Below are 25,414 nucleotides of genomic sequence, written 5' to 3' on the forward strand. Positions count from 1 at the left end.
AGGGGGATAAGTGAGGTGGAAGAAGAGTTCATTGAAAGCTCACCTACCAAAACAGAAACAGACTCACAGACATAGAGAACTGACTTGTGGTTGTTAAGCAGAGGGAGAAAGGGGGAAGGATGGGTTGGGAGGCTGGGGTTAGCAAATGCATCTATTATATATAGAATAAACAAGGTCCTACTGTACAACACAGGGAACTATATCCAATATTCTATAATAAAGCATAATGGATAAGAATACCTATCTATATATCTGAATCATACCGCTATAGAGCAGAGTACAATATTGTAAATCAACTCTACTTCCATAAAATTAGGTGTTTTTTTAAAAACAGTTCATTGAGATCTCAGACAAAAGGGGAAAGGGAAGCCAAGTTATACAATCTTCCACATGAAATGGAGCGACTCTGTATCTGGAAGGTATGCTCATCATTTGAAGAAGGACTGAAGAAAGACAATATAAAGAAAAGACTTGGCAAAACAGGAAGAAAAAAATCAAAATTGTGGGGGGAGGATCTGGAGGGTACAGAGCAATTCAAAATTGTTTCCGCTTTTGAGCTTAAGGTCTTACTCTTGCGATCACTATGTTTCACTGAGGGGTGGGAGGGCAGTATATTCCCATTGGAAGACAGTAGGAAAAGATTTACCTTAATTGAAGTGTGCTTTATCAAGTTTGCTATTGCATAAAATAAACAATGACAATTGTTATGGGCTTCAGTGTATCTTCTTAAAATGCGTGTGCTGAAATCCGAACCCCTGGTGCATCATAATGCGACTGTGCTTGGAGACAGGATCTGTAGTGAGGTAATTACAATAAAGTGAGGTCACATAGGTAGGCCCTAATCCATTATAACTGCTTTCCTTATTTCCTTACATAAAAGAGATGAGGACAGACCTGCATACACACAGAGAAAAGTCGTGAAAACACAGCAAGGTGGCCTTCTGCTAGTCAGGGGAAGAAGACTCAGAACAAAAACAAAAAACAAAAACTGCTGACCTTGATCTTGGGCTTTCCACCTCCTGAGCTTTCAGAAAATGCATTTGTTGTTTAAGCCACCTAGTTTGTGGTATTTTCTTGTGGCAGCCCTGGCATTACTCTAAATAAATACTACTCTGCCTAGAACTGCTTTAATGCAAAAGAAATTTTCCTGTGCTTCCCTAGGTCCCATTACCCAATACCTATTAAAAGATAATAAAATCTGTCATGCTATTAAGAATTATTGAAATTGCTTCATTACCTGAAATTAAAAGACACTTACTCCTTGGAAGGAAAGTTATGACCAACCTAGATAGCATATTCAAAAGCAGAGCTATTACCTTGCCAACAAAGGTCCGTCTAGTCAAGGCTATGGTTTTTCCAGTGGTCACGTATGGATGTGAGAGTTGGACTGTGAAGAAAGCTGAGCACCGAAGAATTGATGCTTTTGAACTGTGGTGTTGGAGTAGATTCTTGAGAGTCCCTTGGACTGCAAGGAGATCCAACCAGTCCATCCTAAAGGAGATAAGTCCTGGGTGTTCATTGGAAGGACTGATGCTGAAGCTGAAACTCCAGTACTTTGGCCACCTCATGCGAATAGTTGACTCACTGGAAAAGACCCTGATGCTGGGGGGGATTGGGGGTAGGAGAAGGGTACAACAGAGGATTCGATGGCTGGATGGCATCACTGAGTCAATGGACGTGAGTTTGAGTGAACTCCGGGAGTTGGTGATGGACAGGGAGGCCTGGCATGCTGCGATTCATGGGGTCACAGAGTCGGACACGACTGAGCAACTGAACTGAACTGAACTGAACTGATGGGATATTGATAAACTACTGCCAACTTTTTGTTCCCTTACTGATCCCTTCCTATAGGAAGACTTGATCAAATCCAATTTGTCCATTTCACACTGCAGGCAGGAAGCCCAGGGCCTGCAAGCTTTTCCAGAAACGAAAACATACAAGAAAATGCCTGAGATCTAGCCATGAAAAGGGCAGACACCAATTTAAGAAAATTAAACTACAAAATTTTTAAATGTTCCATCAAATTCATATAATTTTTTCATTTTTAAAACATGAATTTCCTTACATTTGAAAATAATTAGCACATTAGATTTTTACATTTCTCAAGAATTCTCACATATGCATGACTGCTTAAAACGAGTATCAAATCATTAATGAGTCAACACAGTCAATTAATTTCCAAAACAAAGATAATCCATTCAGAAAGTTTTTTGAGAAGATATTCAACATTGGATATGCGTGCATCTTAATATTTGATGACATGGGGTAGGGTCATCCATTCCCTAACTGCCTGCCTCCTTCATTTCCAAATTACATAACAGTTCAGAGGTGGGTGGCAGTGACTCCTGCAAGGGAGGGCTAGGGCACTGTGAGGACGAAACATCTAGGGGTAAGGAGGATAAGGGGCTCAGAAAAGAAGTAATCACAGGAACTTCCTTGGTGATCCAGTGGTTAAGAAACTGCAACGCTTCCAATGCAGGGGACAAAGGGTTCATGAATGATATACATGAAAACACAGAACAGAAGCATAGATACATCCTGGCAGGAGGCTTCTAGAGAGCAGCACCTGGCTTACATCCAGCAAGAAAACAGCAACCTCAGTCCCACAACCTCACACTTTGCAGTATCTTGGAAGTACAGCAGTTAGTGAAATCTTCCCTGGGCAAGTCTTCACATGAGAATACAACCTGGCCAACAACTGGATTACAACCTTCTTGGACCCTCGGTAGAAGATACTGCTAAGCCATGCCCAGACTTCTGACACAATGATAGTTAAGACAGAAAAAGATCTTACAAAGCTACAGTAAGACAAATACAAGGTTAAAATAAGTAGACTAGTAGTATTATTCTGTAATGTATTATCTGGCAATATGTTGAAACATTTAAAAGTATATACACTGAAACATTTGAAAGCATATATATTGAAACATTTAAAAGTATACATATTGGGAGGTGGGAGGGGGGTTCATGTTTGGGAACACATGTAAGAATTAAAAGATTTTAAAATTAAAAAAATAAAAAACTTAAAAAAAAAAAAAGAAAAGTATACATATTGCTTTCAACTGGATTTTTGTTGCTCAGTAGTGTCTGACTCCTTGCAACTTCACAGACTGCAATATGCCAGGCTTCCCTATCCTTCACTATCTTCCGGAGTTTGCTCAAACTCATGTCCACTGAGTCGATGATGCCATCGAACCATTTCATCCTCTGTCACCCCTTCTCCTCCTGTCCTCAATCTTTCCCAGCATCAGGGTCTTTTCAAATGAGTCAGTTCTTTGCATCAGGTGGCCAAAGTATTGGAGTTTCAGCTTCAACATCAGTCCTGCCAATGAATATTCAGGGTTGATGTCCTTTAGGGTTGACTGCTTTGATCTCCGTGCAATCCAAGGGACTCTCAAGAATCTTCTCCAGTACAATTGAACTGGATAGATATCAGCGTATCACAAAAATGATCAACTATGATATTAAGACACTGGAAATTTCCTAGAAGCAAATTCTTTATCATTCTTCTGCCTTCATTCAATTCCTACAAATACCACACTATCACTGGTTCCAGTTCACCGTATGTGTAGCCTTTTAGAAAGTGCAAAAGGCAGGGAAGTGGAAAGGATATGTTTTCCCTCCTGGAGGTATATCATTCTCTGAGGAAGAAAGCAGAAGCCCCCCTCAAGCTCTGTTGAGCCCTGACCTCTGTGGAAAATCACTGCTCTTCTCTTTTCATTTTAAAGATGAGAAAACGAGCTCACAGGAACAGACTTGCCAAAGATTAGCATGGTAGAGCCTGAATTAAAACCTATTTCCTGACTTTTTTTCACTCTATCACATCTCTATTAAAATAACAAGACGACCCCGAGCTTCCTAATGTTGTTTTTGGTGAGAGTCCAATCATATTTTTTTAGAAAAGCTAAAATGTACAGATGCCTACACTGCAATTTCCTCCAAGCTGCCACTAATGATTTTTCTATTATTAAGAGCAAAAATAAACATACCTTGGTTGCTTGCAACAGCAATTCTGAAATAAATGGTAGCACAAGAGACAGCAACAGAATTTTTAAGTCTAAAGCTAGAGGCTGAGTTTGCTCTTCCTTACCACAAATTTCTATTTTACTATGTTAATTCATTAAGTTTAGAATACTTGTAAGTATCATCCTTCTAAGAAAGACCTATGTTAATTACCCAAGGCACCCCCATACTAACTCTACCTAATTTTAACAATTACTAAATACTGTTCATTCTATCCTATGGGGGAGAAGAGAAATAAACATACTTCTAAGCAAAAACAATATATACAAAAGTGAAGAGACAGTTTCCAGTTTAAGTACACCAAGGGTATATCCAAAATAGAAAACAAAAGTAATACTCTGAAACAAAAGTTACCTGTAACTCTAGAACATTTTAATTCTAGAGAGCTTTAATAAATAAAAGGCCCCAGCTTCCAAATATCTATCCAAAAAAGGAATGAATAATGAATCCCATCAGAACTGGGGAAATTTTCTTTTTCTTTAAAGGAGGTGGAGGGATGAGAGCAGATAACCATTTTCTTTCAAAAAGATAAAGATAAAACACTGGTTCCTCAAATAACCACTCAGAATGTCACTTGAGATGAGCAGGCGGGAAGAATATAACTGTGTATTTGCCTTGTATACAATTAAATGCCAACTTGGCTATTTAGGAATGGCTTGCTAAAACGTTGAAAAAATGAAAGACTTCATCCTTGTCATAGACTGCCACTTCAGTGGAACATTCGGTGCACATGACTGGGTGATAGATTTCTTCCACATCTGTCTCTGCCTCCTCCGCAGCACCTTCTTGGTTAGACCTCATCTTCTTATGGCCTCGCCTTTTCTTCCTGTTCTCTGGGGCTTTGTATCTCAGAATCTCTTCCTTGTTGACAGAACAATTCATTACAAACATTGCTCTGTATTGAGTTTTATATGATTCATGCCTAAGAGGAAAATGAAACGGAGAATTTGGATTTATGTTCTATTTTAATAGTTATACATTTAGATAAAAATTTAAGACTCAAAAACTTGCTGAAATACCAAACAAAGTTAAAACATGAGAGCAAAACAAGAAATTCAAAAACTTTTAAGAGTTATTTTAAGAATAGGAAGGGACCTGTTACAAAAATAGATAATAAAGAAAGAATATATTCTACTGCTCTAAAGCTAACTTTTACCTCAGTAAAAAAGTTTTTGATTTGTTCTTCCAACACAGAAAGACAAAAGTTGTTGGAAACTTGAGAGGTAATGTTTAAAAAATCTTTGACTGCATCTTTTCCTGTTGTGGCCTGAGACTCTGCCCTCCTCTCATTACAGGGTGCCATTCTGGTCACTATTTTAGTAAAAGCTACAGTTTTAAATGCTTAAAGAGCATCTGACTTCATAATGGCCATTCTTGGCTTCACTCCAATAGTCTAACGAATAAATAATGATTTCTTTGTTCTCCTCAAATAACTTAATGTTTTCCTACTTTTCTTGACTTAGTAAGTTACTTTCCTTTTCTCCGCCTTAAACCTCATATAACAGAAATATCTATTTGGCTAAAAACAGTGAAGTCAAGTTATGCCTCCATTGGTTCTAAATGCTGATCTTTTCCTCGTCCACCAACCACCAAGCTGGTGCTTCTCTAGGTGAGACCATAAAAATTACATTTATACTCCACCATACTGGAATCCTGTATTCACATGGAACACAATTTTTACCAAGACCAATTTCTACTGTTAGATCATGAAGCAACTTCTTTTGGGTATAGGAATCCTGTAACATAGCAGCATGGTTTAATTTAAAAGAAAGGCAACTTTAGTACAAAGGTACTTTACTTTTTCTTTATTTCCTACTCTAGGTGTCAATTTATATACAAAAAACTTAAGAGTTCAAATGGAGAGTATGAAAATTCATTGTTGCAGATGATCAGAAACCTCAAGTTAGCTAGTAAGAGTAAAACTACATCTGGCTACTCAGTGACTGGAACAAATCTACCACCAGCATCATCATTTAGTTTCAGTTAACCTGATTTATAACACGGACTAAGATAGACATTTATAAGGCTACTGGAAAAAAAAGGAGAGGAAAAAGGCAAGATTATATTTGGATTAATAGAATGATGGGGGTAAAAAAAATACATGATCTTCTCAATTGATGCATAAAAAGCATTTGAAAAATTCAACACTTTCATAATAAAAACACCCAAAAACTGATAGAAGGAACTCCTCAATATAATAAAGGCCATATATGAAAAATTCATAGCTAACATCATATTCAATGATGAAAGACAAAACTTTTCCTCAAAGACAAGGGAACAAGACAAAAAATACCTGATTTCACCACTTCTATCCAACTTGAAAGTTACAGTAAGTGCAATTAGGTAAGAAAAAGAAATAAAAGGCATCCCAACTGGAAAGGAAGAAGTAACATCTTCTCTGTTCACAGATGACATGATATTATATGTTTAAAGCTCTATAAAGATTACACAAAAAACTATCAGAGCTAATAAATTAATGCAGCAAAGTTGCAGAGGGCAAAATGAAGACATAAAAATCTGCTGTTTCTATACACTAGCAAAGAACAATCCAAAAGGAAAGTAGAATAGAGATTACCAGAGGCTGGGATAGGTACGGATGGAGAATGGTGACTTACTGACTAATGGGGAAAGAGCTCCTGTCTGGAGTGATGAAAAGTTCTGGAAATGGAGAGTCATGATGGCTGTACAATTGTACTGTAGTTCATGTCACTGAATTGTACACTGGAAGGTCAGGTACACACTGCTATAGTTAACATGGATAACCAACAAGGACCTATTGTATATAGCACAGGAAACTCTGCTCAATGTTATGTGCAAGCCTGGATGGGAAGGGGTTTGGGGGAGAATGGATAAATATATACATATGGCTGAGAGTCCCTTCGCTATTCATCTGAAACTACCACAACATCATCAATTGGCTATACTCCAAAACAAAATAGAAAGTTTAAAGTTAAAAATAAAAAGGTTAAAACAGGCAACAAGATAAGAGTGTCCATTCTCACCACTCCTATTCAATATATTTCTAGAAATCTTAGTCAAAGCAATCAAGTTAAAAAAAGAAAAGGTAACCAAACAGAAAAGAAAGAAGTAAAATTATCCCTATTTCCAGAAGACATGATCTTATGTATACAAAACTCTAAAGATTCCAAAAAGAAAATGTTAGAACTAATAAATTCAGTAAAGATTCAGGACACACAAGCAATCAACAAAAATCTGTTGCATTTTCACTAACAACAAACTGAGAAATTAAGAAAACAATCTCATTCACAACAACATAAAAATACTAAAGTACTTAGGAATAAATTTAACCAAGGAGGTGAAGGATCTATACACTGAAAACTATGACAGTGATGAAAGAAACTGAAGAAAACACAAATAAATGTAAAGATATCCCATGCTCATAGACTGCTACAATGTCCATGCTACCCAAAGCCATTTTATAGATTCAATGCAACCCTTATCAAAATTCCAGTAGCACTTTTCATAGAAACATAAAAAATTCTAAAGTTTGTATGGAACCATAAAAGACCTCAAATAGCCAAAACAATCTTGAGAAAGAAGAACAAAGCTAGAGGCATCGCACTTCCTGATTTCTAACTATGCTACAAAGCTACAGTAATCAAAACAGTATGGGATTGGCATAAAAAACAGACTCATTGATCAACAGAACAGAATCAAGAGCCCAGAAATAAACCCATGCATGTACCATAAACTAGTATTTGGGAAGGAATCAAGAATATTCAGTGGGGAAAAGACAATCTCTTCAATAAACGGTATTGGGAAAACTAGATATTCATAGGCAAAAAAATGAAATTGGACCCTTAACTTATACCACTCACAAAAATTAATTTGAAATAAAGACTAAAACTTAAATTTGAAATCATAAAACTCCTAAAAGAAAACCTAAAATAAAGCTCCTTAACACTGGTCTTGGCAATGTTTTGGAACTGACACCTAAGGCACAAGCAACAAAAGCAAAAATATACAAACAGAACTACATCAAACTAAAAAGCTTCTGTGCAGCAAAGAAACAATCAACAAAATAAAAAGGCAACCTGTCGAATGGGAAAAAATATTTGCAAATCATATATCTCATAGGGGGTTAATTTCCAAAATATATAAGGAACTCAATATAAAAAAATCCAATTAATAAGTGGGCAAAGAAGCTGAATAGACATTTTTCCAAAAAGACATACAAATGGCTAACAGGTATACAAAAAGGTACTCAATATCACAAACCATCAGGGAACTACATATCAAAACTACTGTAAGATTATCACCTCAAAACTACAGTAAGATATCACCTCATAGAAGAGATATGATCAAAAAGTCAAAAGATAACAAAAGTGAACCCTTGTGTACTATTGGTAGGAGTGTAAATTGGTATAGCCACCATGGAAAACAGTACAGAGGAGCCTCAGAAAGTCAAAAAGAGAACCATCATATGATCTAGCAATCCCTCTGTTGGGAATGGATACAAAGGAATGAAAATACTCTCTCAAAGAGACATCTGAGCCCTCACTTCAGCCAGGTGATCAAGGTCAACATTAACAGCCATAAACCATGTTGGTAGCTTGTTGCCTATGACATAATGTGATAAAAATGGCACTTTACTTCAGTGGTCTTCCTCCCAAAAACCCATCACAGCATTATTTACAACAGCCAAGATGTAGAAACAACATACATGTCCATCAACTGATGAATAAATAAAGAAAATATGGTATAGACACACAATAGAATATTATTCAGCCATTAAAAAGAAAAAAGAAAAAAATCCTGCCATTTGTAACAACATGGAGGGAGCTTGAAGGAATTATGCCAAGTGAAATAAGTCAGAAAGAGAAAGACAAATAGTGTATGATCTCACTTATATGTGAAATCCAAAAACAAACAAACAAACAACTGAACTCATAAAGTTGGTGGGGGAGCCAATGTTCATCTCAGCACTGTTTATAATAGCCAGGGCATGGAAGCAACTTAGACGTCCATCAGCACATGAATGGATAAGAAAGCTGTGGTACATGTGCACAATGGAGTATTACTCAGCCATTAACAAGAATACATTTGAATCAGTTCTAATGAGGTGGATGAAACTGGAGCCTATTATACAGAGTGAAGTAAGCCAGAAAGAAAAACACCAATACCAACACATATATATGGAATTTAGAAAGATGGTAACGATAACCCTGTATTGCAAGACAGCAAAAGAGACACAGATGTATAGAACAGTCTTTTGGACTCTGTGGGAGAGGGCAAGGGTGGGATGATTTGGGAGAATGGCATTGAAACATGTATAATATCATATGTGAAATGAATTGCCAGTCCAGGTTCGATGCAGGATACAGGATGCTCGGGGCTGGTGCACTGGGATGACCCAGAGGGATGGGATGGGGAGGGAGGTGAGAGGGAGGTTCAGGACGGGGAACACGTGTAAACTGTGGCGTATTCATGTTGCTGTATGGCAAAACCAATACAATATTGTAAATTAATTAGCCTCCAATTAAAATAAATAAACTTATAGTAAAAAAAAAAGTTGGTGGGGGAGGGTAGGTTGATGAAAGTGGTCAAAAGATACAAACTTCCAGTTATAATGATTAAGCTCTGGAAATCCATGTACAGCGTGATGACTATAGTTAACAACGTGCTATGCTTAGTTGTGTGTGTGTGTGTGTGTGTGTGTGTGTGTGTGCGCGCGCGTGTGCGCGCGCTTAGTTGCTCAGTCGTGTCCGACTCTTTGCAATTGCATGGACTGTAACCCACCAGGTTCCTCTTTCCATAGGGATTCTCCAGGTAAGAACACTGAGTGGGTTGCCATGACCTCCTCCTGGGGATCTTCCCAACCCAGGGATCAAACCCAAGCTCCCACTATATTACATACTTGAAAAATGCTGAGAGTAGATCTTAAAAGTTTTCACCACACAAAAAAAGGAACTATGTGAGGTGATGGCTGTGTTAACTAACCTTATTGTGGTAATCATCCTGAAATATATTTGAATATCTAATTATTACACTGTATGCTGCTAAGTCACTTCAGTCGTGTCCAACTCTGTGCAACCCCAGAGACGGCAGCCCACCAGGCTCCCCCATCCCTGGGATTCTCCAGGCAAGAACACTGGAGTGGGTTGTCATTTCCTTCTCCAATGCATGAAAGTGAAAAGTGAAAGTGAAGTCGCTCAGTCATGTCTGACTGCTCGTGACCCCATGGACTGAAGCCTACCAGGCTCCCCCATCCATGGGATTTTCCAGGCAAGAGTACTGGAGTGGAGTGCCATTGCCTTTTCTGATTACACTGTATACTGTGTACCTAAAGCTTATACAATGGTATATGTCAATTACATCTCAATAAAGCTGGGAAAAGATTTTTTTTAATTCTTAAATGGTCTAGCTAACAATAAATTGAATATTCAAATGAAATACTCTTACAGCAACATTTTTAAATGCTTAAAATAGCAAATTTTATGTTATCACAATAGAAAAAAAAAATGAGTCTATTTGAGAAATTTCATCATCCTAAAACATATATGCAGTTTTACTGAATCCTTATCAGCACTGGCAAGTACTTATTAGAAAACCTAGTTAGACTACATATAATCAAAATTATTTCTATAAAGATCAGTCATGCAGCACAAGGGATATATGAAGACAGAACTTTATCAGAATTCCTAAGTACCTCGAAAGTCTATTTAAACAAGGACCACCAAGTGGTTTTATTTTCACGTGTGTGTGTGCATGTGTTTATCAGTTACCTTTGGCAATCAAGACATAGTGTAGTCATGCAGGCAGGGCAATTCAAGACAGCATCGCTATTCGGAACAGGCTGCTGCTGTTGACGTGGTCGCTGTATTCCAAAACCATGGTAGCTAGAACAGAAAAAGAAAGAGGAAGGGTGAAGCACATTAAAGCCAGATCTTCCTTTCTAATGCCACTTTCCAGTAATAGAAATCAGTACCCTTTTAGCTGCTGCTGCTGCTAAGTCGCTTCAGTCGTGTCCGACTCTGTGCAACCCAGAGACAGCAGCCCACCAGGCTCCCCCTTCCCTGGGATTCTCCAGGCAAGAACACTGGAGTGGGTTTCCATTTCCTTCTCCAATGCATGAAAGCGAAAAGTGAAAGTGAAGTCGCTCAGTCATGTCCGACTCTTCTCGACCCCATGGACTGTAGCCCACCAGACTCCTCTGTCCATGGGATTTTCCAGGCAAGAGTACTGGAGTGGGGTGCCACTGCCTTCTCCAGTACCCTTCAGAGAAACGGTTAATTCTAGGAATGGGGCACATAAGGTAGACTTGGAATATCCTGGAGGGCCAGAAAGTAAGGTGGTGCTCAAAAAGAAAAAAACAAAACCAAAACCAAAAATCCATGAGACAATATGTTAAAGGGGCACAGGAGCCAACTCAAAGAGCCCCTGATGACTGAAATCAAAACAATTAGAGCATTGAAATAAAACAGTGTTAAATTATAAGCAAAGTATAAATAAATACCCATGACTCCATGCTGACATAAATGACTTAATATGTAAATAAATGGGGGAGAACAGATACATCTCCCATATGTAAGAATTACAAATAATTTATGAAGGTACTCTCCCCTACAGGAGGTTGAACATGACTCCTTAAGTCGAGGCTAAGTATAATGACATCCTTCCAAACAGAAGGTACAGAAAGGTGTGGAAAGAGTAACTTTACAGCTGAGAAACTAAAGCATGCTTGGTAGTGTGTGCCCTCAATACAAACTGATGAAAACGGCACTTTACCTCTATGGTCTTTCTCCCCAAAACCTCAAATTCCAATAGAGGACCCTCCCACAATAGTCCTGATCCATGCTCCTCAAAACTGTTAAAGTCATCAAAACCAAGGAAAGTCTGAGAAACTCATAGCCAAGAAAAGCCTCAGTAGACATGACAACTAAATGTAACATGGTATCCCAGATGGGCTCTTGGAAGAGAATATGGATATCAGCATAAAAACAGGAAATCTGGGGGGATTCCCTGGCAGTACAGTGGTCAGATCATCTTGTTGTTGGTGGGGGGAAGTAATAAGGAAATTCTCTGTATTACCAGCTGAATTTTTCTGTAAATCTAAAATTATTCTAAAAAAGTCTACTAATTAAACACACATACATCAATAAAGCTACTTTTAAAAAGCAAGCATTGTAAGCTCTAAGTGCCTAAGAATCTTAGTCTGTTTTGTTCCCTTTTGTATTTCAAGAGTCTGGAACAGTGTTTTGCATATAGTAAGTGCTCAACAAATATGCGATGATTGAAAAAATAAAGTATGAATTTACTTACAAAGACACTAAGGTGTAAAAGGATATATTCTTAAAAGGGGCTTATAGAAAACATCAAAAAACTCTACTGCAAAACACAAAATCATTTGGCATTACTTCCTAAACTCTTTTTTGTGGGGAAAAATACTGAGAACGTGTGGTATATATTTCATAATTTTTGTTAAATACCTCCAAATGCTTGAAAAATTTCAAACCCCAAGAAAATAACTAAATTATTCATTCAACAGATAGTGAGTGTCCATATGACATTGTGCAAGATGCTTGGGATACACCACTGAACAAGACAGGTATGATCACTGTCCTTGTGGTGCTTAAAATGTACTGAATTCATTATCTGAAGTGGATTTCTGTGGTCTTAAAAGGCAACTACTACTTGACATAGGAATGTGAGTAAGATACTAAGATGTAACTTCTCAAGATTATATAACAGTGAAAATACATTCCATCTTAAGTCACTGACAACTTCTGTTACCAGAATCAGGAGCTAGATCATAAGCTCCTTCATTATTTCAATCGCGCTCACAGCACTTAAAATGTTCATTTCACACTGTAGGTGTGAAAACTACTCATCACATAAATGCAAGAGGCAGCTGTAATTGGTGCATGGGTGAAACTGGGAGAGGAAACAAGGACAAAGTGGGAGAGTGGAAGCTAAAAGGTGGTACACAAAGACCCACACAGCATCACATTCCCTCTGGACTGGACAACTATAGATTCCTGGGCCCCACCCCCGATGAATCAAGACTTCCTGGAGTAGGACTCAAGGGTTTGCATTTCACTCCCACCAGGTGATTCTGAAGCTCAGGCAGGCTAGGGTAACATTAGGTAATAGTGATAAGCTTTCAGCTTTCATTTTTATGATAAATCGATTTTTATCAAATCAAATTTGAAATAGAGTATGGAGTTTCCTCTTGGAATGATGGAAATGATTTGAAATAAACATAGGTAGTGGTTGCACACCACTGTGAACACACTAAATGCCCCTGAACTGTTAACTTCAAAATGATTAACATCATGTCATGTGAATTTCACCTCAACTTTAAAAAGTCAAATTTGTAAACATGATTCAAGTATTCAAATAGAAAACATAACATCCACTCTTAATCCACATAAACTCTTTTACTTTTGGCCATGCTGAGGCATGCAGGATCTTAGTTCTCCAACCAGGAATGGAACCCGAGCACCCTGCAGTGGAAACGTGGAGCCCTAACCACTGCACCCCCAGGGAATTTCCCATTTGAACTTTTAATCTCTAAGTAATTTTATACTGCTTATTTGAAAAGTCTGCTTTGTTTCTTGAAGGGAGAGACTTGACTAGCTACAGCAGTTTGAATTCAACAACAGTTTTTAAAAAATAAATGGTCTAAAGAATGTATATATGTATATAACTGAGTCACTTTGTGTACAGCAGACATTGGCACAACATTGTAAATCAACTATGTTGTTGATGTTCAGTCACTGAGTCATGTCCAACTCTTTGTGACCCCATGGACTGCAGCACACCAGGCTTCCCTGTCTTTCACTATTGCCCAGAGTTTGCTCAGATTCATGTCCATTGAGTCCATGATGCTATATTTCAAATAAAAATAAATAAATAACCAGTGGCCTGACTGAAATTTGCTTTTCAAAATATTCAGTAGTTTTTTTCTCAAACTTTCCTTATGCACGACCCGGGTGTCCTGCGTTACAGGCAGATCCTTCACCATCTTAGCCACCTGCAAAGTCCCTATAAACACACACACATACACTCAAAACGTGAGTACAGTGAAAATCATCTTTTAATCATTTTCCCTAAAGATGTGAAATATTAAATTTCTTACCCTCTTCTCTGTGCATCAACCCAGGCCTGATCTCTGTTATCTTTTTCAGGATCATATAGTAATTCATCATTTGTTGGAATTCTGTGTTGTTTCTTCTTTTTTTTCTTGGTCACTTGTGCTAATTTTGAAAATGTTAAGAATATGGCTAAGTAGCATGTCTAAAATTCACACCTCTTTTACACAAAATGAAGAATCCTATTTCCTAAGGTATACATTTTTTCTATTTTCCTAAAAAAACTTTTTTAAACTATTCCTCCAAATAGAGTTCAGAACCGAGTTCAAATAATGAGAAGTCAGAGTCTCAAAAAAGCCACTCAAATCAAGTCAAGAATAGACACTAATTTTTTTTTTTTTTTTGGCTGCACTGCTCGGCTTGCAGAATCTTAGCTCCCAGATCAGGGCTCAAACCCAGACTTCCAGAAGTGGAAGCATGGAGTCTCAGCCACTGAACCAACAGGGATTCCTTAGAAACTAGTTTTGATGTCTTAAATTTTCCATAAGCTCTCATACATAAAATGCTCCTGAAATCAGAACAAAAATGAGTGTGGGGGGAACCACTATGATCGTCTACACACACTAGACCTACCTGAGCAAGTCAGTATTTATCCAACAATATATAAAAATATAAAATCATTTCTTTACCTTATAAATATGTACGTATTCCATCATAACTACTGATATAATTAAGTTAGTTTTAGCTCTTGTCATTATGCTCAACTTTGCTCAAAATTTACACAAAATCAGGGGCTTCCCTGGTGGTCCAGTGCTTAAGAATCTGCCTTGCAATGCAAGAGACACCACTTCCATCCCTCGTCTGGGAAGATCCCACATGCCGCAGAGCAACTAAAGCCTCAGCCCGGTGCCGAGAGCCTATGCTCCACAGGAGAAGCCACTGCAATAAGAAGCCCACTACAGCAACCAAGAGTAGCCCCTGCTCGCCGCAACCAGAGAAAGCCTACACACAGCAATGAAGACTCACTACAGCCAAAAAAAAATTTTTTTAATTTATACAAAATTAATTTCAAAGAACAGAGAGGTTGATTAAAAAAAAAAAGAATTGTTTCCCTAAGCAACAACTTAGGGAAAATTCTAAAAGAGAGTAGAAACTATCTGCAGTCGTGAAAGCGAATGCTGCTGTGCTAAAGAACGCTGAAGGAAAAGGCCGAGAGCCTTGAGGAGAGAGCTACTGAGTCAGGACTCTCCTCCTCTCCCCAGATGCGCCTCTGCACGCTGCCCTAGTCCCAGCCCTCACGTGTGTGTGCTTCCATCTGCTCTACACACAATCCTGCTTTTGTTTTCACATCAACTGTCTGCAATTTCTTAAAGGATAAAACTCAAAGGGAAAACCTAATATCAAATTGCTAGGTAAAACTTCTTTCATAAAATATAACTGCTAAACCTGGCAAACATGTTCCTTACCTGCTTTGTCTTCATCTTCAGAATCAGAATCAAAATATATATTGTCATAGTACTTTGTCGGAGCTGTTCCAACTAACCCATCTCCTGAAGACCCTAGTCAAACCATAAAGGAAGTTTAAAGACTAAAAGATACAGAATTGACAATATAAAAAACTCCATACATTCTTCCATCACTTCAAACTGCTATCGGCTCATTCCCAATTTCATTTCAGTGGAAAAATACTTTCACATCAATGACTTACTGGAGTCAATGACTTAACTGTATTTCTGTGCCCTATGCAATCACAGAGAACTCGTCGTCGAATATGTGTTCCAAATCATGAGAAAATTATTCTTCCTCTCTTGCCAGAAAGAGACTGAAAGCACATATGATAATGATAAAAGCACCTCTAATAAAACAAAACAGCCATATTTTCAAGTTACCAGTATATATATCTCTACCTTTCAGCCATGCAGTATACTGTAGAGAACAGGAAATAAACATCTTGTTTTAAGGGACTTTAGAAAAAAGAGGATAAGAGCTCTACAGAGTCAGGAGGAATGAGTCGAGGACATTTTCTTCCTCTCCTCAGTAGTGCCTAGTGCCATGACATTTCCTATACTTCTGTCATCATATGCGTACATCCCTAATTCTTCCTCTTAACTAATATCTGCCCTTGCTTTTATCATTATCATATATTCTTTCCATTTTTAACAGTTAATATATAGCATAACAATATGGAAACCAATGTTGAGGAGTCCTACTTTCACAAAACAGTTTTCAAGTCAGGTACATTTTACATAACAGACCATGCACCAAAATTAAGTATATTTCATTACTTACTAAAATAAGACAGGAATTTGTGGTGACACATTGCTCAATCTGCTAGATCAGTGTTATATAACCTAAAAAGTACTTCTATAAGCTAATGTCTCTTTCTTTCTTTATCCGAAGGTAAAAAGTACAAAAGGAAATCATATAAGTAAACAATGCTTAACAGTCTCTTTCCGGCACCACAGGAAAATTCTGCACTAGCAATGAAAGAACAGTACGCTCAGGTTGCCAAGCACATTTATTCATTCACTCAAGACGTGTTTACTGGGCACTGACTGAAAGTGCTGGGGACACAACAGAATGCAAATAAGGGTCTCTGCCATCATGGAGCTTAGAAAAATATCTATGTGAAAATCTAACTAAAAGTTTACCTGTTTCTAGAGAAGATAACTTGTCCTCCATTGTTCTTATGGTAGAATTTAATTCAGCTTCCATTTCTTTTTCAAATTCATCTTCACTAGAGGATTCACTTTCCCCAGTAAGGCATTCTCTGATAAGTTTTCGTTTTTGGTCAGGAGTCCCATGTAAAAGCACATCCACCTCATCTTCAGAACTAGAACACATTTAAATCACAAAGAACATGAATATTAAAGTATTAAAATAACTTAAACACCTATCATCCCATTGCCCAACAATTTTAAGTTTCATAAGGTTGCACTGGATTCAGCTGTCATTACATACAGCTCTTCTGACTTCAACCATTTCTGCGTATTTCCAAACATATTTTTTAATGTCTGCATACCATTTCCCCTTGCAGATGCTGTATAGTTATTTGTCCTTGCTATTAAACACATACAATGAATAACTCTGGATATATAATTTTGCTTCTGTTGATTTCCTTAGGTTAAAAGTCTAAAATTAGACACAAACATCTTTCTGACTTCTGGAATTATCACACTACTTTTCAAGTGTATTGCACCAATTTGTAATTCCATCAGCAATGAAAACTTTACTGGGCATTTGTTTTAAAGTCTGGACACTTAAATAAAACTTAATATATGTAACAGACAGCTAATATATCCACACAAAGTGTTAACAGACAGTAAATATCACAGTTTGAAAGGCACAGTGCTACAGAGAACTATAAAAAGAGAGAGAGAGAGACCTAAAATATATTCCAAATTCTCCTGAGCAATTTAAGCCAATTTGGCCTTTTGTGCCTGGGTTTCCCCATCAATAGCAGTATGGAATTAAACCAGATATCAGAAGAAATGAAATGTTATCAAGATGAAATGCCTAAGACATTTCTAATACAGTCAATAGTACATATATAATGTTCAATTATTCATGATCTGATGAACCGTTACAGACTATTCATGGGTTTTGCTTCACTATTTTCTCTTCTATTAACACACCAGAAGAAGGTAAATAAGAATAATACAACTCATGCCAATCAATTTTGCTAATGACAGAGGCCTTACCCAGATTTTACTCCCAAGAAAATTCCCCATCCTGACCTGCACACTCCCTTTCTCCATCACCTCTATATTCACTCAGGTTCTCTTATCTCTGCCTGTACCATCAAGGCCTAAGGATCTCCAGGTCTCAAAACTCTTCTGCTTCCTTCCACCCTGAACCCTGATGCCACCATATTATTCCTAAAGAACGCTTATCACATCACTACCCAAATCCAAAAAAAAGTCATCCATGACCAAAACTCTGAGTACAGCATTCAAAAGAATCTTCCACAATCTGGTTTCAACTTATCTTTTCAGGCTTATCTTTCACTACTACCCTTGAACTATCACAGTACTCTTCAACTGGGGGCAATTTTGCCTCCTAGGGAACATCTGGCATAGCTAGAGATATTTTTGATTGTCACAACTGGGACGTGGGAGGAGGGGTTACTGGCATCTAGCGGCATATTTACTGCCTGCTGTAAAAGGTGCATTCTCCAAGCCCAAGTGGTCCTCAGCTATGATACCAACCCACTGAACATGTAGCAGCCATCTGGGCCTCTGCATGTAACTCTATAGATAGGAGTTGGAAGCAAGAGCAACCAACACAAACGGGATGCTCAGACTGCCTGCTCTACTATGAGGTGCCTCTCACTCAGGAGATTCATGTGTTCTGCCAGCTTCCATGAAACGGTAACAGGCGATAAAGGAGTCACTTCTAGAATGAGTAAAATCAAATCCTGACAGACACCTCTTAAACACCTCTCTAACACAATTTCCCTTTCCAAAACAAGCATTGGATTCAGCAGGCAATACCACCTAATAACACTGTTTTGTTTTCCAAGTATTTATATTTACAGTTACCTTACCAGTGGCAACTATCATAGGAATATAAAGTCTCCTTACAAATATTTAACTACATGGGAATTCCCTGGTGATCCAGTGGTTAGGACTGTGCTTCCACTGCTGGGGGCCCAGGTTCAATCCCCAGCTAGGGAACTAAGATCCCACAAACTGTGAGCCAAAAAAAAAAAGAGAAGGCATTTAACTGCAAAAATGTAAACTGACTTAAAGAAAAATATTAAATAAATAATAACGAGGGTGAATACGGGGATGATAATGGAAGAATAACTCAAGTTCAGGAAACACTGAAACCAATCAAACTGAATTACTAATTGAGACCTACTTTCACAGACTGGGCCCCTAAGTGAAACTCTTCATAAGGGAATCCTGGAATCCATCCTCACTTCCCACAACAGAAATCTTCACAGCAGTCTGATCTCCCATCCTATAAACCCTCCCCAGGATAGCATGAGGAAGCACTGTGATTAAGAGAAAAACAGTTTCACAGAAAACTAGTCGGACAGAATGTTTTGAAGTTTATGAACAGGATCTGCTGACAGCTTTTAAAATGGCTAAACTTGCCTGGAAATCTCTAGTCAACATAATTGCGAGTTTCCCCCAGGTAGGATAAATCCCTTTCTTCTGGAAATTCCAGTGGAACTTCATCTGTAACTATCCCAGGTCATCTTTTTCTACAGCGCTCTTCTGCAATACACGTTTATTTCCAAGACATATATCTCGCAAGATACATATCTATCTTATGCCCCCTACTTTACCGTTAAACCTGTCAAAGACAAAAATCTTATGTCTGATCTCTGTAGCCCACAGCAAGCATACAACAGATGCTCAAAAAAAAAAAAAAAAAAAACGTTAATTATCCCCTAATTTCTGTTTATGGCAGTTTAATCTTAATGATGTTCAATCCACAGTAAGTCCCAAGTGCCTCACAACAAACTCGCGATATGCTTATTATACTTCCTTTTTATAAACGAGGGACTTGACCTCAGTCACAGTACTGGTAAGCTGCAGAAGCAGGATTCGACCTCACAGTTTTTGATTCTTACGCGTAATTCCAACATATGGACTATGGCCCTCCCCTGCGCCAATTTCGATCCTGCCTCCCCCGTTACTGCAAGACCTCACCAGAATCCCCAGCGGAGTCCACAGACGACAGTGGGGTGCGACAGGGTCCCGAACCGCTGGCCGCAGCATCCGCACGGGCCCGGCAAGCGCAGCGAGTCGGGAGGCTGTCTGACCTTGGTCCGAAGCCTCGGGGGTCGGAGAGTGGCAGGGGGACGGCGCGGGGCAGGGGCCCACCTGCTCAAAGCCGGCTCCTCGTCGCTAGGCTCCTCAACTGCGTACGGATCATAGTCGTCTTGGAGGCGGTTCATAGTGGCCGGCCCCTCCGATACCATCCACAGGCGTCCGCCGAACGACTGTTTACTCCGCAGGTCCCTTCCCTAAAGTGCTCCGGCACAACTTCCGCCCGCACTTCCGAGTCCTTTATGCGCGCCTGCGCGGATGTTCCCAGCGAAGGGCTGGTACGGCAGGCGGGTCCGGAAGACCTGCTGCTCCCCTTCGCAACAGGAATATGTTCCTATTCGGAAACGTACGAAGCCGCTACCTTATTACTGGAAGTTGCAGTCAGCACCCTCATAAGTGGCAGTATGTGGGATGAACACTCCACGTGCCGTGTTTCACGTTGTGACGTGAAAAACCAGAAATCTATATGCTGAGGGGCTTGTAGCCTTAGATCAGGGCCAGTAGGTCTCCAGACACTAGCATTCAACGTCCCTCCAGCCTCGTCGCCTGAAACCCTTCTACCTTTTTTTCTCGCGCTACTGCCTTGCTTTCACAGTTCTCCCTTCTCAGTCTGACTTCGCCCTCGTCTGTCTTCCAAAAAGTTGCTAAGCTGTCATTCAATTCAGTTCAGTTCAGTAGCTGAGTCGTGTCCGACTCTGCGACCTCATGAACCACAGCACGCCAGGCCTCCCTGTCCATCACCAACTCCCGGAGTTTACCCAAACCCATGTCCATCGAGTCGGTGATGCCATCCAGCCATCTCACCCTCTGTTATCCCATTCTCCTCTGCCCCCAATCCCTTCCAGCATCAGGAATTTCCCAATGAGTCAACTCTTCGCATGAGGTGGCCAAAGTATTGGAGTTTCAGCTTCAGCATCAGTCCTTCCAATGAACACCCAGGTCTGATCTCCTTTAGGATGGACTGGTTGGATCTCCTTGCAGTCCAAAGGACTCTCAAGAATCTACTCCAACGCCACCGTTCAAAAGCACCAACCTGCCATTACTTACTTCCTAATTTGCCTATCTTGACCTCTTCTTATTTCCGACCTTTTCTCAGCCCTTACCTTACATCTGCTGTATATGTGAGATGAGACAGATGACAGCGTCTTGACTGTGAGACAGTTTCTCCTGTTTCTCTACCAGCCTATACTCAAGCGTCTGCCCCCTTAGGGACAAGTGACCCCTCTTAATGATCCAATTCAGATGACTATTCTGTCTTATTTAATCCTTGCCCTTTCCTCTGATACTTTGTCGGATTTCTTCTTGCTTGGCTAGATATCTCCGTCTGCTGCAATTCAATCAATGTAGCACCAGATCAGCACAGCATCTTTCACCCCATTTCTATGCCTCAGTCAGAGCTGCTTTTGACTCAGTTTCTGCTCTTACCACTTCCCGACATCCTTAGAGTTGCCATAGACTGAAAGTCTTGGAATCGATTGGACTCCTTTGTCCCTCCTTTGCTGACAAAGGGCTGTCTAGTAAAAGCTGTGGTTTTTCCAGTTGTCATGTATGGATGTGAGAGTTGAACCATAAAGAAAGCTGAGCGCCAAAGAATTTATGCTTTTGAACTGCGCGGTTGAAAAAAACTCTTAGAGAGACCCTTAGACTGTGAGGAGATCAAAGGAATCAGTCCTAAATGAAATCAACCCTGAACGTTCATTGGAAAGACCGATGCTGAAGCTGAAGCTTCAATACTTTGGCCACCTGATGCGAAGAGCTGACTCACTGGAAAGGACCCTGATGCTGGGAAAGATTGAAGGCAGGAGGAAAAGCAGTGAGAGAGGATGATGAGATAGTTGGATGGCATCACCGACTCAATGCACGTGAGTTTGAGCAACCCTGGGAGACTGTGAAGGACAGGTAAGCCTGGCATGCTGCAGTCCATGTGGTTGCAGAGTCAGGCACGACTGCAACAGTAAGTGATTTTTATAGATATTATATTTGTCTTTGTCCGATCTGCTTAGTATAACCTCTAACACCTATTCAGTTCAGTTCGGTTCAGTCGCTCAGCCGTGTCTGACTCTTTGGGACCCCATGGACTGCAGCACGCCAGATCTCCCTGTCCAGCTCCCGGAGTTCACTCAGACTCCATGTCCATTGAGTCGGTGATGCCATCCAACCATCTCATCTTCTGTCGTCCCCTTCTCCTGCCGCCTTCAGTCTTTCCCAGCATCAGGGTCTTTTCCGATGAGTCAGTTTTTCACATCAGGTGGCCAAAATACTGCAGTTTCAGCTTCAGCATCAGTCCTTCCAATGAATATTCAGGACTGATCTTCTTTAAGATGGACTGGTTGGATCTCCTTGCAGTCCAAGGGACTCTCAAGAGTCTCCCCCAACACCACAGTTCAATTCTTCAGTGCTCAGCTTTCTTTATAGTCCAACCCTCACATCCATACATGACTATTGGAAAAACCATGGCTTTGACTAGAGTGACCTTTGTTGGCAAAGTAACGTCTCTGCTTTTTAATATGCCGTCTGGTTGGTTATAAGTTTTCTTCCAAGGAGCAAGCGTCTTTCAATTTCACCGCTGCAGTGATTTTGGAGGCCCCCCCGCCCAAATAAAGCCTTTCACTGCTTCCATTGTTTCCCCATCTATTTGCCATGAAGTGATGGGACCAGATGCCACGATCTTAGTTTTCTGAATGTTGCGTTTTACGCGAACTTTTTCTCTCCTCTTTCACTTTCATCAAGAGGCTCTTTGGTTCTTCTTCGCTTTCTGCCATAAGGGTGGTGTCATCTGCATATCTGAGGTTATTTCCCGATTTGGAACCAGTCTGTTGTTCCATGTCCAGTTCTAACTGTTGCTTCCTGACCTGCGTATGGATTTCTCAAGAGGCAGGTCAGGTGGTCTGATATTCCCATCTCTCTAAGACTTTTCCAGAGTTCGTTGTGATCCACACAGTCAAAGGCTTTGGCATAGTCAATGAAGCAGAAGTTTTTCCTGCAACTCTTGCTTTTTCCGATGACCCAACGGGTGTTGGCAATCTGATCTCTGGTTCCTCTGCCTTTTTCTAAATCCAGCTTGAAGAGCTGGAAGTTCAGGGTTCACATACTGCTGAAGCCTGGTTTGGAGAATTTTGAGCATTATTTTACTAGCGTGTGAGACGAGTGCACTTGTGCGGTAGTTTGAGCATTCTTTGGCATTGCTTTTCTTTGGGATTGGAATGAAGACTGACCTCTTCCCGTCCTATGGCCACTGCTGAGTTTTCCACATTTGCTATGCCAGCACGTTCACAGCATCTTTTGGGATTTGAAATAGCTCCACTGGAATTCCATCAACTCCACCAGTGAAGGTCCTAAGGCCCACCCACTTGACTTCGCATTCCCGGATGTCTGGCTCTAGTTGAGTTTGAGTGATCACTGCTGCTGCTGCTGCTGCTGCTGCTAAGTAAGTCGCTTCAGTCGTGTCCGACTGTGTGCGACCCCATAGACGGCAGCCCACCGGGCTCCCTCATCCCTGGGATTCTCCAGGAAGAAACGCTTGAGTGGGTTGCCGTTGTCTTCTGCGAGTTGAGTGATCACACCATCTTGATTATTTGGGTCGGGAAGATCTTTTTTGTGAACACCTATTCAAAGTGCTGTAAATTCAACAGAGACCCTTTTCCCACTTGCCTGGGTAATACTGAAGTAAAACCACACTAACCTGGAAAAGGATTTGATTTAGGTCATACCTGAATGGTCTAGCGGTTTTCCCTACTTTCTTCAATGTAAGTCTGAAGTTGGCAATAAGGAGTTCATGATCTGAGCCACAGTCAGCTCCCGGTCTTGTTTTTGCTGACTGTATAGAGCTTCTCCATCTTTGGCTGCAAAGAATATAATCAACCTGATTTCGGTGTTGACCATCTGGTGATGTCCATGTGTAGAGTCTTCTCTTGTGTTGTTGGAAGAGGGTGTTTGCTATGACCAGTGCATTTTCTTGGCAGAGCTCTATTAGTCTTTGCCCTGCTTCATTCCGCATTCCAAGGCCAAATTTGCCTGTTCCTCCAGGTGTTTCTTGACTTCCTACTTTTGCATTCCAGTCCCCTATAATGAAAAGGACATCTTTTTTGGGTGTTAGTTCTACAAGGTCTTGTAGGTCTTCATAGAACCGTTCAACTTCAGCTTCTTCAGCATTACTGGTTGGGGCATAGACTTGGATTACGGTGATATTGAATGGAAACGCCTTGGAAACGAACAGAGATCATTCTGTCCTTTTTGAGATTGCATCCAAGTACTGCATTTCGGACTCTTTTGTTGACCACGATGGCTACTCCATTTCTTCTGAGGGATTCCTGCCCACAGTAGTAGATATAATGGTCATCTGAGTTAAATTCACCCATTCCAGTCCATTTTAGTTCGCTGATTCCTGGAATGTCGACGTTCACTCTTGCCATCTCTTGTTTGACCACTTCCAATTTGCCTTGATTCATGGACCTGACATTCCAGGTTCCTGTGCAATACTGCTCTTTACAGCATCGGACTTTGTTTCTATCACCAGTCACATCCACAGCTGGGTGTTGTTTTTGCTTTGGCTCCATCCCTTAGTTTTCTTTCTGGAGTTATTTCTCCACTGATCTCCAGTAGCATATTGGGCACCTACTGACCTGGGGAGTTCCTAATTCAGTATCCTATTATTTTGCCTTTTCATACTGTTCATGGGGTTCTCAAGGCAAGAATACTGAAGTGGTTTGCCATTACAGACTGGTTCCAAATAGGAAAAGGAGTACGTCAAGGCTGTATATTGTCACCCTGCTTATTTAACTTCTATGGAGAGTACATCATGAGAAACGCTGGACTGGAAGAAACACAAGCTGGAATCAAGATTGCCAGGAGAAATATCAATAACCTCAGATATGCAGATGACACCACCCTTATGGCAGAAAGTGGAGAGGAACTAAAAAGCCTCTTGATGAAAGTGAAAGAGGAGAGTGAAAAAGTTGGCTTAAAGCTCAACATTCAGAAAACGAAGATCATGGCATCCGGTCCCATCACTTCATGGGAAATAGATGGGGAAACAGTGTCAGACTTTATTTTGGGGGGCTCCAAAATCACTGCAGATGGTGACTGCAGCCATGAAATTAGAAGACGCTTACTCCTTGGAAGGACAGTTATGACCAACCTAGATAGCATATTCAAAAGCAGAGACATTACTTTGCCAACTAAAGTCCGTCTAGTCACGGCTGTGAAGGCTGAGCGCCGAAAAATTGATGCTTTTGAACTGTGGTGTTGGAGAAGACTCTTGAGAGTCCCTTGGACTGCGAGGAGATCCAACCAGCCCATTCTGAAGGAGATCAGCCCTGGGATTTCTTTGGAAGGAATGACGCTAAAGCTGAAACTCCAGTACTTTGGCCACCTCATGTGAAGAGTTGACTCACTGGAAAAGACTCTGATGCTGGGAGGGATTGGGGGCAGGAGGAGAAGGGGACGACAGAGGATGAAATGGCTGGATGGCATCGCTGACTCGGTGGACGTGAGTCTGGGGGAACTCTGGGGTCGCAAAGAGTCGGACACGACTGAGCGAACTGAACTGAACCT

At 40.2% G+C, this 25,414-nt stretch overlaps 1 protein-coding gene across 1 annotated transcript; it reads right to left on the reverse strand.

Moving 5' to 3' along the window:
* Nucleotides 1–708: 708 nt before the first annotated feature.
* On the reverse strand, nucleotides 709–20,049 carry EAPP (E2F associated phosphoprotein). Its single transcript, XM_052659768.1, has 7 exons — nucleotides 19,916–20,049; nucleotides 16,730–16,911; nucleotides 15,545–15,637; nucleotides 14,126–14,243; nucleotides 10,770–10,883; nucleotides 4,378–4,945; nucleotides 709–793 (listed from the first exon to the last, which is right to left on the reverse strand). The coding sequence occupies exons 1-6, from the start codon at nucleotides 20,011–20,013 to the stop codon at nucleotides 4,669–4,671; spliced, it is 882 nt and encodes a 293-aa protein (XP_052515728.1). The 5' UTR covers nucleotides 20,014–20,049; the 3' UTR covers nucleotides 709–793; nucleotides 4,378–4,668.
* Between the last annotated feature and the right edge of the window lie 5,365 nt (nucleotides 20,050–25,414).

This window comes from Budorcas taxicolor, chromosome 21 (genome assembly GCF_023091745.1).
Source record: "Budorcas taxicolor isolate Tak-1 chromosome 21, Takin1.1, whole genome shotgun sequence".
In the NCBI taxonomy this organism is placed as follows: domain Eukaryota; kingdom Metazoa; phylum Chordata; class Mammalia; order Artiodactyla; family Bovidae; genus Budorcas; species Budorcas taxicolor.